At 42.4% G+C, this 15,010-nt stretch overlaps 5 protein-coding genes across 5 annotated transcripts; 3 read left to right on the plus strand and 2 right to left on the minus strand.

The window, feature by feature from the left end:
- Nucleotide 1: 1 nt before the first annotated feature.
- BDB00DRAFT_98605 (Metallo-dependent phosphatase-like protein) lies at nucleotides 2–2,039 on the plus strand. The gene is made up of 8 exons (XM_053130030.1): nucleotides 2–249; nucleotides 365–440; nucleotides 548–618; nucleotides 689–756; nucleotides 875–948; nucleotides 1,043–1,122; nucleotides 1,247–1,456; nucleotides 1,553–2,039. The coding sequence occupies exons 1-8, from the start codon at nucleotides 166–168 to the stop codon at nucleotides 1,838–1,840; spliced, it is 951 nt and encodes a 316-aa protein (XP_052982865.1). The 5' UTR covers nucleotides 2–165; the 3' UTR covers nucleotides 1,841–2,039.
- A 518-nt stretch (nucleotides 2,040–2,557) lies between these two features.
- On the minus strand, nucleotides 2,558–3,312 carry BDB00DRAFT_785359 (mitochondrial inner membrane translocase subunit Tim17/Tim22/Tim23/peroxisomal protein PMP24; the record flags this gene model as incomplete). Its single annotated transcript, XM_053120536.1, has 4 exons — nucleotides 2,558–2,563; nucleotides 2,659–2,967; nucleotides 3,049–3,148; nucleotides 3,275–3,312. The coding sequence occupies 4 exons, from the start codon at nucleotides 3,310–3,312 to the stop codon at nucleotides 2,558–2,560; spliced, it is 453 nt and encodes a 150-aa protein (XP_052982866.1).
- Nucleotides 3,313–4,844: 1,532 nt separating this feature from the next.
- BDB00DRAFT_890956 (uncharacterized protein) lies at nucleotides 4,845–6,339 on the plus strand (the record flags this gene model as incomplete). Its single annotated transcript, XM_053128474.1, has 5 exons — nucleotides 4,845–5,191; nucleotides 5,286–5,321; nucleotides 5,413–5,512; nucleotides 5,650–6,125; nucleotides 6,308–6,339. The coding sequence occupies exons 1-5, from the start codon at nucleotides 5,161–5,163 to the stop codon at nucleotides 6,337–6,339; spliced, it is 675 nt and encodes a 224-aa protein (XP_052982867.1). The 5' UTR covers nucleotides 4,845–5,160.
- Nucleotides 6,340–6,920: 581 nt separating this feature from the next.
- On the plus strand, nucleotides 6,921–12,535 carry BDB00DRAFT_807985 (uncharacterized protein). The gene is made up of 20 exons (XM_053122374.1): nucleotides 6,921–7,090; nucleotides 7,211–7,896; nucleotides 7,979–8,091; nucleotides 8,209–8,271; nucleotides 8,362–8,400; nucleotides 8,487–8,588; nucleotides 8,665–8,742; nucleotides 8,835–8,895; nucleotides 8,989–9,119; nucleotides 9,199–9,366; nucleotides 9,451–9,765; nucleotides 9,875–10,323; nucleotides 10,412–10,556; nucleotides 10,640–10,936; nucleotides 11,025–11,171; nucleotides 11,262–11,320; nucleotides 11,417–11,504; nucleotides 11,578–11,633; nucleotides 11,728–11,738; nucleotides 11,808–12,535. The coding sequence occupies exons 2-20, from the start codon at nucleotides 7,272–7,274 to the stop codon at nucleotides 12,272–12,274; spliced, it is 3,414 nt and encodes a 1,137-aa protein (XP_052982868.1). The 5' UTR covers nucleotides 6,921–7,090; nucleotides 7,211–7,271; the 3' UTR covers nucleotides 12,275–12,535.
- On the minus strand, nucleotides 12,536–14,389 carry BDB00DRAFT_807993 (uncharacterized protein). The gene is made up of 6 exons (XM_053122375.1): nucleotides 14,109–14,389; nucleotides 13,984–13,992; nucleotides 13,751–13,891; nucleotides 13,529–13,681; nucleotides 13,377–13,441; nucleotides 12,536–13,242 (listed from the first exon to the last, which is right to left on the minus strand). The coding sequence occupies exons 1-6, from the start codon at nucleotides 14,161–14,163 to the stop codon at nucleotides 12,703–12,705; spliced, it is 963 nt and encodes a 320-aa protein (XP_052982869.1). The 5' UTR covers nucleotides 14,164–14,389; the 3' UTR covers nucleotides 12,536–12,702.
- Nucleotides 14,390–15,010: the final 621 nt, after the last annotated feature.

Genomic DNA, 15,010 nt, shown 5'->3' on the forward strand with positions numbered 1-15,010 from the left:
GCTTCTTGACGCGTTGCGAAAAATTCGGCCCGATCGGGTGGCAAAAAAAACCGCTGGAATTAGATAACCCAAATTGGTTCTATTGGGGACGGCACACTCTCTCTTTGTAGCCTTCACCTCCTGTAACTTATAGGCCTCTTATTTTTTGTGTGTCGCTGCTGCAGGATGGGTAACCCTGAAGAATGGTTAGAAACCGTCCGCAAATGCGAGTACCTTCCCGAACACGACATTAAGAAACTTTGTGAAATGGTTTGTTTCTTTTTTCTTTCCCTTTTTGCATCTCGTCCTTTCTTTTTTACACACAAAATTTCCGTTCTCTGTGAGAGAGAGAAGTATTTGGATAAACTTATATGTTTGGATATAGGTAAAGGAATTGCTCATGGAGGAATCAAATATACAGCCAGTTCAATCGCCCGTTACGGTGTGTGGCGACATTCATGGTAAAAAGAAAAAAACCCCCTTTGTAATAACTCCCTTTTCTTTGCAAAGGACAAAGGAGAGAGCGTCAATGACTAAAAAGAGATGAGGGTTGAATAAAACCGATTAGGGCAATTCTACGATCTGCTCGAACTGTTTCGTGTGGGTGGCGATGTTGAAGACACCAATTATATTTTTATGGTAAAGTATGAAGCAAAAAAAAAAAGTGAAGGAAACGCATGGATAGAAGGGCTAACGATGTTGTATGCAGGGAGATTTTGTGGACCGTGGCTACTTTAGTTTGGAAACATTCACATTATTAATGGTGTTGAAAGCACGGTAAGTTCCCTGGGGGGGGGGTTTGTACTGCAAAATATAAAGGGGATGCAGGGACGATGATGATGATTTGAGTTGGAAACAATGAGTTGCTAACGTTATTATTTGAATGGGAAACCAGGTACCCGCACAAGATCACGCTGTTGCGTGGCAACCACGAGAGCAGACAGATCACCCAGGTGTATGGCTTTTATGGTAAATCTACTAAAACACGGAGGGAAGACGGATCAGATAGGATTCGTATGTACTAATAAGTAATAACGATTGAATATGGTTGGTAACACAACAGATGAGTGTCAAGCGAAATATGGCAATGCGAATGTTTGGAAATACTGTTGCTCAGTTTTTGATTATTTGACGGTAGCTGCTGTAAGTACCTTTTGAAAAGCTGTTTTATGGCAGGAAGAGATTCAGTGGAGACAACAGTTCGCTTTGGATTGAGATGTAGTGAGGTAACTGATAAGTTGGCAACATTACATCTGGGGTTGTGTAGATCATTGATGGATCTATCCTTTGCGTTCACGGTGGTCTGTCTCCTGATGTGAAGGCGTTGGATCAGATTCGAACGATTCACCGTGCGCAAGAAATCCCGCACGAGGGATCCTTTTGCGATTTGATGTGGTCGGATCCGGAAGACATTGATACATGGGCAGTAAGTCCACGCGGCGCAGGATGGCTATTTGGAGGCAAGGTCACGAGCGAGGTAAAAAAAATTGCTGCTTTTTTCATCTGTACAAAAAGTGGGGATGGGGACGGAAAGAGAGGTATTAAACGGTCTCTCGTATGCCATATTGTATAGTTCAATCATATCAACGGCCTATCGCTTGTGGCACGCGCCCACCAGCTTGTGCAGGAAGGCTACAAGTATATGTTTCCGAATGATGAGCTGGTTACTGTATGGTCTGCGCCCAATTACTGCTACCGGTGCGGCAACGTCGCATCTATCATGGAAGTCAGGGACACGCAGGATATTTCCGAACGCAACTTCAAGATATTCAATGCCGTGCCGGACCAGGATAGACTTGCACCCGGACGACCAGGTCTGGGAGGATTAGGCGGTGGTTCGGGTGGTCAATACTTTATATAAGAGAGACAGAGGCAGAGACAGACAAAAAAGAGGCTGTGAAAACGCTGGTTTCGTTTTTCTTTTTCTGTGCTATATTTTCTATTCTTTTTTCTTGTTCTTTTTTTTTTCGATACTACTTCCTTACTACTACACATAGCACACACGCACACACGCAATCACCTTAACCTTTGTAATCTATATTTCTACATCCAACTCTTCCTTCTCTTATCCCCTCAGGTTTTTTTCTTTTTCCTTCTCTCCCGATTCTTCCCTCTCCCAACTTATTATTACTGCCATCATATCACGGTTTGTAGATATAAAAAAACACATGTTTCTAGACAATGTACAGAGAAAACCAGGTCCCACTTTTTCCTCCAACCTCTCCAGGTAGCGCATAAACAAAGGAGATCAGAGAGAGTTATGCAGTATCACGCCTTGTTTGAACCAAAAAAAAAACGATGTCATTTTTTGAGGATAAGAGAAAAATAGCGAATATGTACACAAGGGCATACGTTGTGTTTGTTGTATACAGAGAAGGGAAAAAAGAAGAATAAAGAAAGGGGTGGCTTTTGAATTTTTTTAAAGAGCTGTCGTTGGACTCCATAAGAAGTGGATTCGTAAGTTCGTGTGTGCGTTTTTGTATGTGCGTGAGTGCGTGGGCTGTGTGTGCGTGTGACTAATAGTAAGTGTGTGTGCGTGTGTGTGTATGTTTGCAGATGTTGTTAATTAAAAAGAAATCTAAAGCTTTTAAAGAAATGTGTGTCAGTATATACGTCCATGATATAATTGATGGATGATCATTAACACTTCTTCCGCCACCAAAGAAACGCTTAACTTACTTGAGGCATTACGGGTTTATTCTGTTCGGCAGTCCATCTCGAGATGGCAATACCGATACCTTCGATGAGAGCAAGCAAACCACCACCGACAACTGCCGATACAGTGGCAGCCTTTGCACCTCCTCGGGCTGCCAGGACACCACCAGTCAAAGCACCCGACAGGATCGAGTTCCAAGGATCCTCCTTTTGTCTAATTCCCTTCAAACCACAGTCGAACGTCGAGAACAAACCACCCCACACTGCAAAGTTGCCACCAAGTACTGGTGCGCGTGCCTTCATCGCTGATACAGCACCGACCATGCGCTCACCCTGGTTGTAAATAATCCCCTTTGTTAACAAACGCAACCTAGTCTGATAGGCATCAGCGAAAACCGGTATTTATGAACATACCCGTGGAGAGTTCTTTGCGCCTTTTACAGAGTGCCAAATACCACCACCAACAGCGCCCATGACGAACGCACCTCCAAGGTCATTAAGAATTACCCAGGGACTAAATAATACATATATGCCACAATCAGGCGTCTTTTTAGTTTTCAAAGCCCTTTGACATAGCATGACCAAGGAAAAATATATTTCCTATATTTTATAGACACATTTGAATTGTGTTTAAACATACCAGGGATCTCTGGAGTGATCTGCTGAACCGTGACCCATTTTGTAGTGTTATGTTTTTTTTTTCGAGGAGAGAAACTAAGAAGGTGTGTACGATGAACCCGATTCGAGATTGGTTGCGGGGGTGAGGCGGTGTTGTTTTGTTTCTTGAACTTTTTTTTCAACGCTCGGTAAAAGCGGAGGTCGACAATACCTTGGGAAGGTATATAAAAAACATGGCAAAAAGCATGTCAGTCACAACGGCGTCACAATTGCCAAATGTGGGAACACTCATGCTGACATACGGATGTTCCATTAAATGGATACCATCCTGTAGGTAGGTAGTTTGTTTGTTGTTTTTTCATGCCCTTGGTAATTAACAGTACCATATGTTATTCAACCGCCGGTTTATCAATCTGGAAAGCATAACTCACAGGCGATCAATTCTAACTCGATCTATATCTCAGGCGATTCGGGGGGCCCCTATCGGCTGTCAGATACGATAGTTCCTAGATCGTATCTCATATTATTGGAGGCGGCATATGCCATACTACAGTTATTAAAGGCATACATTAAAACCAAGTACGTTGGTGATATAATAAGATAGAGAGAGATCTAAATACAAGAGGAACATCTTTCCTGTCCAGAAGCAATCGTTCATGAAGATACTGTGGACTTTATAAGAAGATGAAAAGAAAGATCGAGTAGTGTTGTCAGTATGATGCTAGCCTGCTAGTATTGCAATTTTTGAGTATATAGACTTCATCTCTTCATTTGCTGTCCTTACGCAAAAGAAATTGACAACTTTTTTTCTCTTATCGGCTCCAAGTCTCGGGTCATATATTGAAGCAGTTGGGGGCTGAGTAACTATGTAGTACTTACTACACTGCTACGCTCTCGTATTAATAACGGAAAGTCTCATGGATCATAGAGCATGTCCAATATGTAAAATACCTTTTGAGCAGTCATTGAGGTAGACGAATGGTACATGTTTATTCTTTTATCGAAATCATGCCAAGCATTTTCTTCCTCAAGAAATGTATTACCGGAGTTGTGCCCTCCCACCATAAACCCCGTAAACGTATTTACGCAGAAGTCTGGTGGAATTAGTTCGCATGAGCGCTATATATGTAAACAAACCAATATGTTGTCACTGCTTCCCGTGCAACGTGGTATTTCTGAAAGAAGTGCGACTATAAATGTGTATGTGCTATACGATGTATATATGACATGTCGCAGTTACTGAGATACATTACGAGCTACGAGAATAGATCCTACATGGTAACTTTCCCTCAACCTATTTAGTAAAAAATGTTGCTGTGTCTGGTAATATGACATAGGTGAGTCTGTGCCGCATCTATCACTTCGTGTGAAATAAGCATCAGCCGAATGCGAAGCACGAAAAGATCAAGATAGATCCATACACAGAACATAGCATTTTCAGAGAAAGACTGTGCGAGGAACTTCCTCGGAGTCAGCCGATACAACACGCAACTTTTCAAATCAAGGTCCTCTTCCCACTTGGATTAAGGTAATACCTACTACTACTAGCCATCTCCCGTTTATCCTTGATACCATCATCACTTCTCCTTTGTTTTTTTTACACACACGTTATACGCAACACCTTTCTCGGAAACACAACCGAGGTCATTGTGTTACAAAGGAAGGCTGCAACGGATGAGGAATGGGAATATGAGGCATTTAATTCGTCCTGACTTGTATTCCCATTTCCGCTCCTGCGCAACAACAACAACAACAGCAGCAGTAACAACAGCCAGACTCTCTTGGCATTTCAAAGAGAGCCACGGGCACGCACACATATAAAAGGGACACGGTGCTAACAAGTAAACTTTGTATTTCCCACCTCTTTGATTTTCTTCTTCTAAACTTTAACACATAATAATAACAATAATGCCTTGTGGACGTTTGACAGTGAATGCAGGTACGTTTATCGTGTACGATAAGAACGACAATAATACCATCAACAGTCAGTAGACTGTCTCTTGATACACATGGCTAACCATTCATATATGCAGTCGCTATGCGTGGTTTGGACGAGGCCGGCTTTGGAGGTTTGTTACATATATTTTACTAGCAACAAATGCGACGCCTTTTTCTATCCGATCCATTAAACATGCTACGTACACACGCTGCCATTTTTAGAGTGCCCAACTTTTCTCGGCTGTTACGTTGTCCCTCAGGAAAAGCACCGAACACGCACTGCTAGTGGCCCTGAGCCCCAGTGGAACCATCCTTTGTACTGGTAAGTTCTCGAGCCCCGGGATGAACGGCTAAAGAGCAGCGAGGAAGTTGAAGAAAAAACTTTTAAGAGGTGAAAAGGCGGGAAGAAGTAGCATAGACCATGTTAATCAACAAAAAAATATTTCATATGCATATCAGTGATGTTCCTGAAGGCTGGAATAACTTGCAAATCGAAGTTGTGAGCGAAGACCCAGAACGTGCCGGTGTTATTGGCGGTGCCCGCGTCAATTTGAACCAAGTGTTTGCCGAAGGCCGTTGCGAAGACTGGGTTTCTGTTATGGGTCGCGAGTTTGAATCTATCGGCCAGGCATTGCTTGTTCTTGAATTCCAGAGCTTTGGTGAAGGCGAAGGCAGTGCTGGTGCTGCACCCTATAGTGATGAGAAGCCGATGCCCGCACCACCTGCAGAGCGCAGCGTTGAGGAAGAAGAACAAGAAGAAAAGAAGGTGCCTGACTGGGTTAAATATGGTGCTATGGCCGTTGGTGGTATTGCTGCTGTCGGATTGGCTGCCTGGGGCGCACATGAGCTCAAGGAGCACTTTGAAGAGAAGGCCGCCGCGGAAGAAGAAGCTGCTGCTCTTGAAGTCGGAGAAGGAGAAGCTAAAGAGGATGATGGTTCATCAAGCAGCAGTAGCAGCAGCAGTAGCAGTGACGAAGAGTAAAACGGAAGCTTGTATAATATTCGATAATAGAACAAATAATAATAATGTTGCGCTTTGTTTAACGTTGAATCTATCAAATATATTATATGATGGTTGATATGTTAACTCTGTATATGATACTATGATCATTTAAAGTAAAAGAAAAGCTAGCCGTTTATACAGTGTGATGGCTTTTCGTGTCCTTTCCCAAAGAATCTCCAGGCCTTCCTTCTCGTCGTGAAACATACAATGTGTACAAGAGTACTGATTCCTTGAAGCCGATTGTGAACATAAGTGAATACTCCACTGCCTTTGCTGCTATTATCGTCATCACTGTACTCAAACAAGAAGAAAGAACTTATGATCCTTTTTCCCCTGACGATCTTCTCAAAATCGAATCATTACGTACATTCGTTAAACTACTACTTTTCATCTTCGCGTCCAGTATTATACAGCATGCTAGCCATTATGTGCACTGATAGCATGCGCTTTCAAATTTTTAGCGTATAACTGCTAAAATTCGCTTGTACTGTCGCATGTCATCACTTCATCCTAGCAACTTTGATATATCGTATTACCCTAAAAGAATTCTTTTGATCTCTACAATACGTCTTATTATACTTGATTGTGTATATGGATTGGCAGCGATGAAGCCATCGTAAAAGAGGTTCCGTGGTTATGATAGTTTTTAAGCAAGATAATTGACATGGAAATAAATGAACTTTCATTGGTATATTTCAGTATCGATGGATGTCATCTGGATTTACTCTGCTCGGTGACTTGTGGTTTCAATTCGTCCAAGGCTGCAATTGCCTTTTTGTCCTTCTTTTCACTATATCGTTTGCGAAACGAAAACCCGTACAGCCAACCCTTCCTTCCTCTAAATCGCAACTAATCCATCGACGACACAGCGCGAAGATAAAAACAAAAAAAGGAGGAGTAGGGTGTCCTTTTTTTTCCGCCACACACTTACATACACACGCACCACTACCGTATTCTACATTCCCAATCCGTTTTCTTTTTCTTGTTCGTATCTCTTAATTTATATTTCTTTTTTAGATAAACTCCACAATACGCACACACGCACGTCAACGTTAAAAACGCAAAGGCATTTGATTAAATGTCGTATCAGCAAGAAGAAAACGGACATGGATTACCTCCTTGGCCGCAACTTTCATTCGTCCTGTCCAAGGAGATCATCAAGAACGATCTGCACAGCACATTCTTGACGTCTACAGAATCACAGCATTTCGAATCAGCCGTCGAGACGTATAGTCAATGGTCCGCATTTATCAATGCCACGCACGAAAATCTACGGTCATATCCGGTTTCTGAACGCGCTATCGCGGCCATGCGTGTACGTGCCATGTTGGCAGAACAATTTATACCCCACGTCTACCATTCCAATCATCCTTGCTGTCAACACGCGCAACTTGACCTGGATCGAATATGTCAAGAAACGCGGTCGTTGCAGCTACCTGATAATATTATCTCGGATAGTCCGGTTGCAGTAGCCGCAGCAGCGAAACCACAGCAGGATGTCTCTCCTCCAGGTCAAGAAGCGCCCCAACTCCAACAGCAAGATACGTCGTTAACAGCAACTCCTGCAGATGCATCATCACCGTCAGCACCGCTTGTGCCAATAAAAAAGGAAGAGAACAATATGAACGCAGCGCCAGATGTACAATTACAACCTCCAGCACCGTCGTCGGTATCATCATCATCCAAAGAAAACGAAGATTTAGGTACATTCGAACATATTACAAACGATGAAATTGAAGCAGTAAAAAGATTGCTCATACAAATTCTGTTGCCTGACTTGAATAGCGACAAAAACGGATGCAATAGCTCCCACATATAGTGCTAATATACCATTGCTCGACGTATATCATACACTGGATCAGGATTATGCAGCAATGATTGAATTGCAAAAGCTGGAGGTAACAGAAGGAGAAAAGGCGACGGCTTGTGTGAATTATCGAATTGGGAGTAAAGCAGATAATAGACATGCGTGTGGGCAGGGAAAGCTAACTGGATGATATCGTCGTATGCATCAGGAATCCGAGGCTCAAGAAGAATTGAATGAAGAAGAAGATAAGGATCAAGTAGAGGAACACTCGGTAAATTTATAAAAATGAGGAATGCTTTGCATACACTGACAAGGTGACAATTAACACTATATCTGTATCACCGTAAAACATGTTATTTAGCTTTCCATACTGAATACAGCTGGCAATTTCAATCTCAAGGTAGAAATAGACCAGTTGTAGTAGAATAATATATATTGGACACTGCTCTGGATTAGGAAGCTAAACCCATACAACGATTCTTGTAGTATCTCCTTCAAGGGATTGCGGCAAACCGGCAAAAAACCACACTTTCTGATCGTGATATCAGGAATCTTTTGTCCGATTTCAAACCACATCGAACGAAATGGGTAACCTTTTAGATACAGTGTCTTGTCCTCGCGTCGTTCAAGAAAATAAGTAGAGTCTAATCCTGGTCATCTATAGGCAAGCGACGATAAAATTGGCCAAGAAGAACTCTATGAAGCATGCGAAAAAGTGCTGACGGATTTGAAGAATTTTACGGTAGGTGTCTCTAATAACAATACATGTCTAGAAATTAGACATCATAAATCTTGGGTTGGCTAACGAAAAGCTGTCTATATCTGTATGACTAGGAGCACTCAACGCCATTTCTTAACAAAGTCAGTAAACGTGAGGCACCGGATTACTTTGATGGTAGGACATAAAAGATTTAAAAAATGAGTACTAAAGAGACTATGTAAGAGTGTACTGATATGGTTTACTAAAATGAATCCTATCCTCTTCTAGTGATTAAACGGCCTATGGATCTTGGAACTGTCACGAAGAAAATGAAGGCTCTACAATACAAATCTAAAAAGGAATTTTCTGATGATTTGTACCTTATATACGAAAATTGTTTATTGTATAATACGAATCCTGTAAGTTATAGGATGGATTTATAAACTTGTTACATTGTTACTAATAGCGCGTGGCGTGTGGTACATTTTCATTATGTAGGCAAGTGAATATCGGAAACATGCTGTTGCTATGAGGCGGAAAACGGATCGATTGATGGCAAAAGTGCCAGATGTTACTGTCAAGGATCGCGTAGAAGCGGAGACTGAAGAGTTTGGGGATGAAGCGAGCGAAGATGGGGATTCGGATATTCAACGTGTATCTCGAAAGGTATGTAAAACAAAGAATGTGTAGAATTCAAAAAGGAAAGAGAGCGAGAATAGAGTTGATAACAACATGCTATAATTGTAACAGGCTCCTGGAAGTCACAAGCATTCTGCAGCCTCCCGAGCAAAGGATGGAGAACTACCACGAGGTTCGCGCGAACGGTCGTTGACACGAGAGTCAAGTGCAGCACCATCCACATCCGATATTTTCGATAATGACAGCAGCATGACACCAAACGGACACGCGCCGCATAAAGCATATGGCGGGAAACAGGTTAGAGGCCAGGGCGGCGATGTCGATCCAGAAGAAGAAAAGGTTGTGGATGTAGAACTTGCAGAGTTCAGCGAGTTGCAAGATCAGATATGGCATGATCTGACCAAGAAATCAAGAGCAAGAATGGCGGTAAGGAGAAGTCTATACTGCTGAGGATTATTTTGTACATGAAGTATCCGGGAACACAGGAGCTAATTGTTTCCTTTGCTTGTTTTATATTGGGGATGGAAAAACACAGAGCGATATCGAAAAACAATATCAATTTCCATTTGGTGACCGAGCGGCAATTACTCGTTCATCTCTTGAGATGGAGCGATTTGCTATGATGGAGCATATGCACCGAAAACCAGAAACTGTTCAAAAACTGATCAAATGTCCAAGCGATCGATTCACAAAATGGGCGGAACGGAATGGACCCGCAATCAGCTTGTACGACGATGTGGAGTTCGATTCAAGCGATGATGAAAATTTGGACGTGTTCTTTTCTCGCAAAATCGCGAAGCCTACCAAAACGGAGCAAGATGATGCCATGCGGTCAGATCTGTTTCTTCCCGAGTATATGCTTATGAGTGGCATACCTGAGATCTATAGCATGCGAGACGAGATATTAGATGTTAATCACGACCCAGGGCAGGTGGTGCGCAGAGGATCAATAGATACCACTTTTGAAACAGTCCAAACGAAACAGTAAGTTTGGCTTCCGCAGTATTTCAAGGACGGACATGAACGTTTAGGGCAAAATGATCTAAAAATTATTACCATCATCTTTTGCTAGATATACGGATGTACCGCTGGACGTGTATCCATCCGTTAGGTTTCCTAATCACGGATTGGGCAGTATGATCGACAAGAATTTAAGGCAGTTACAGAAGGTTCGCGTCGTTTACGCCAAATGCAACGCTATTCGAAACAACATTCCAGTAAGTGTATATAGCCAAGGGTTCCGGAGATCATAATTGTATGCAGCAGTTCTTCTTACGATTTTACATTTCTTTTTCTGCAGATATCTGCCCTTGCTTCATCAATATCCCTTGCCGATCCTTTAATAGACGCTTCTAATAACGCCATAATTCCCTTACCACCGAAAAACAAGCCGCTTCCACCACTTATTATCGATCAAAACTCTGGTTTACAGCTTTTACAACGGACACTATCAAAGTTACTCGGCCACGCTGGGTTTGAGGGAGCACAGACAAGCGCACTGAATGTGTTGACTGAATTAGCCATCGATTATATGTTGAACGTTGGCAGAACCATACGGTCTTATTGGGATGATTATGGACGACAAATGTCAAACGAGGTAAATTTAAACTCTATTGGAATGGGGTCTGACCAACAGGCTTACACAGTAAACTTATACTCACACATCTTGCTTCCTAAATTTGAAGGAAATATTAATGCATGTATTATACGAAAATGGGGTATCGGATATTTCGGAACTGGAGTCCTATATACGCGACGATGTGGAACGATATGGACATCGATTGGATGAACTACATCGGAGACTAGAATCATCCTATCAGGACATCCTTACTGTAAGTGGTGATTCGTTAGGGACAAGTACAATGATGAAGGAGAGGTATCATTTCAAAGTATGTCAATTGAGACGTTTTGAAAACTTGTAGGGTCCTGTCGAGAAATCCGATGACGAAGGTTTCCTACAGGATGAAGAAACATTTGTTACGTAAGTTTTGCCTTTTTATCTATCTGCCTCATTGTGAGCTTTTAATCAATTGGTCTATCTCTAACTTGTATACATATTGATTGCTTTCCCATCAAGTGGTTTGTTTGGCGAAGATTTTGGAGAAGACTATTTCGGTTTCAAGGAACTTGGTTTGGATCGAGAATTAAATATTGATGCATTTTCGGTATGGCCAAAGGGACAAAGAAATTTAGAGACTAGAAAACAAAAATTGCGGTGCTGACTTTCGGATTTGCCAGATTCCCCCACGACTATGGTTTGGAGGAAACAAGGAGAAGGCTCAAAGCTCGAAATCGTAAGTGATAGGATTATACTTCATAGATGGTGTATACTTAATAATCGATTTCTACTTACTAAAACGAATTTTGTGTTCCTTATCAATCAAATAGATCAAGCAAAGGTAAGTTGGCTAGCAAAAGAAAAGAGACGAGGTTATTATTCTAACAAAAGTACCTATGAATGTGTATAGAACCTGTTCTAAAATATCCACCGCCGCCACCTTTCTCGGCTATCACTTCCGAAAAGCAGCTAATTGGCTTATTACAACCCGTGTTCCAGAAGAAACTTAGTGAAAGCACGGGCTCGCTAGTCGAGGATGAATACGTGCCCAATCGACACCGCAACCGGCCTCGATACCCGCCAACAAACAAGACAATGAGTAATCGCAAAAAACCATTGAAGGACAGCGGTATAAACAGTGCGTCATCAGGAGCAGCAGGGGCTGGTGGTGAGAACCGCAAGACCAAGCGGAAACGGCCCCCAGAAGAAATCATGGCGATCAAGGCTGAAAGAGCTGAGAAAAAGCGACAAAAACTAGAAGAAAAGGCGCAGCGAACGGCAGAGAAGGAGCAGAAGCGGAAATTACGAGAAGAGTTAAAAGAGCAGGAACGACTAGCTAAACAAGAAGCAAAAGAGAAAAAGGTAAAAGTGCGATAATTGTCAATAGGTATTATGATTCTCGGGTTGTTTGTGTGTGCGGGGGCGGAGGGAAAAGGAAAGAAGCAAAGAAAAAGTAACATGCTTGTTTTTCAACCATCAGGCCCAGGCCAAAAAGGCAGCAGCTTCTGCCACTTCCTCCACCAACAACGGCAACACTGGTAGCAACAGTAACAACGACTCATGACCCTAAACTCACTTTATTCGCCCATCTTACCCACATAAACAAACTCGCACATTTACAACTCAACCCTTTCCCATGCATATTGTTCTAGCGTGTACCATTTCTTGTATGATACGTTTTTATTTCGGTTATTCATTTTTTACTATACTAGCTATTAAAAAACATCTGGGGTTCCTTGGTAATAATACATTTAGATCAGGATTGTGGGAAACAGTGAGAGGCGTTGCATACGACAAACATGCTATCATAAGGATCGAGAAGGGGGATAAGAATGGTACTGGTTGCCGCCACCATTGCCTTCGTCGTGACGCCCGTTGCCGTTCCCGTTGCCACTTCCATGGCCGCTACCACTGTGACCATTTCCATTGCCATTACCACCAGCATATGATGAATGGGACGAAAACCCTCCTACTGTCGCTGCTGTCGTAACGGCTGGTGCTTCCTCCTCATCAGCTCCACCTTTGTCAGCCCCGCCGCCTCCACCGCTGCCGCTTGGTTTGTTGTAAAAGTATTGCCATCCAAAAGAAATCAAGCAAATGACACCAGTCATCACCAACAAAACATAAACATGGGTTGACAGGTAGTATGGTGCGTCATGGGTCTGATCCAGCATTCTTTTGATGCCTGATAAGTATCCGGTATGTGCCAAAAAGTCAATGCCGACAATAAATGCATAGCTGCCTGCAAACGCCGTAGAAAACAGTAGCAAGTAATGTTGAGCCATAAAGCTGATGGCAGCCATGAATATAGGTAATACAGCTAGAAAACATGCACGAGCCACTTGCTGCGCCCCACGCCATCACCAAAAATAAAACAAAAACAAAAACATTCGAATTAGTAAGTCTAGAATTCGAGCGATCACGGTGCAATGTTTTGAAAGCATAGCAATAAGGGATAATGTGCGTGCTGACATGATACCTGAGTAATGACATTATCTTCTTGCCAAGAACATATATAGAGAGCCAGAGCTAATCCTCCAAGAGCTACATTCGTTATTCTCTTTAGCAGTGCGAGAGGAGTGTAATATACATAGAATAATGACATGTTACAAACGAACATGTAAAACGTACCACTAATCAAGTAAACAGTGATTCGCTCCAGAATAGTGTAAACAACAGCGCCAAGAATGCCCAGACCAGCAGGAACGGTAATCATAGTTATAGGATCGTTAGAGTACCCTCCACTGGGTCGACTATTGGCGAGGCCAACCCATGTCAATGTACCTAGTTATAGAAGAAGATTATCAGCTAAGATATAGCACGACGTTGTAGCTTACTATCTCTAGCCTTTACCGAATGTAAGGAAGCCGACAATCCCTAAAGTTGGCCGAAGTGCACGGACGCCCAAGGTCATCAAGTACAGCCCAAGAATGATGAGGATGCTGCCCGCGACCCCAATTTGCGGCGATATGTCGTTACTGCCATACGTTTCAACTGTGCAAGAAGTGTTCAATTGTGTATGCGTGAGAAGAAAGAAACCTAAGACGAATCACTTTAAAGTAAAGCACAACAACGACGACACCTGCATTCTATTTCTGATATTTATATATTTTACAAAATCAATCGTGTTTATGTCGTTGTCAAAAATAATGTAATGCACGGTCGGTTAACAACCAGAAAACTTGGATCAACGACATCTTCTTATGCATACCTTCATCAAGACTTCGTGAAAAGAGCATTATGTTTGTTATTGTTTTTGTGTCCATGGTAGCGAAAGAAATAAAGAAGGAGAGAGGAGAAAAGAAAACAACATGGCACAGCAATGAGTTAAAAAAGTATATATACGGATGTGGTGGTGATGAATCGGGGGGGATGATTTGCGGGAGTTGTCCCTGCGGTACGGGGACCGTTTCACTTTTTTTTTTGTTCTACTCTCCTCTTTACGGATTTGCCATTAATGGTGTACCCTAACACGAAATGACGAGAGATGAGGGGATAGGGCGAGCTGGCCTTTGTCGTCGGCTATAAATCCGGAAAACAATGCAAAGTCATCGGAATGAATACGGTACATCACGTGTTCCCTTTCTGTTACCCGACTTTTCTTGGCCAGACCGTCGTCGACGTTCAAAAAGTCCTTTTGTATAGTACGTCTTCTTTTGATAGAGTCCGTCGATGCCTGCTATACGTACCTAATAAGTTTTCTCTCTGCCCTTATCACATGACACATGTATTAAAAAGCCGCAATGCATATCGATCCCATCGTCTTTTTCTTTTCTAGACTAACGTGCTTTTTTTCTATTCGGATCTACCTCATTAGGTATGTGTCATTCACTTTTTTATTGTCAATAAAACTATGCCACAACAACATCCGTACTTGTCACGGATCACATTCCTTCCTTTTTGTAGACACTTCTGGCCAGTGTCGTGAGTTAGCTCTAAGAGATTATCAGACGCTCTATTTGGTTATCTCGGTTATCCAGTAAGTCATCGGGCCTTCTCAGTACACTGCATTGTGCTGGAACTACATCCGCTGCTACTCTTGTTGTCGCCTCGGTCTCGTCGGATGACAGTCATCTATTAACTGATGCGGCGCGTATGTTGAAAACCCAGGCA

This window comes from Zychaea mexicana (genome assembly GCF_025766255.1).
Source record: "Zychaea mexicana strain RSA 1403 chromosome Unknown BDB00scaffold_13, whole genome shotgun sequence".
NCBI classification, from domain to species: Eukaryota; Fungi; Mucoromycota; class Mucoromycetes; order Mucorales; family Lichtheimiaceae; genus Zychaea; species Zychaea mexicana.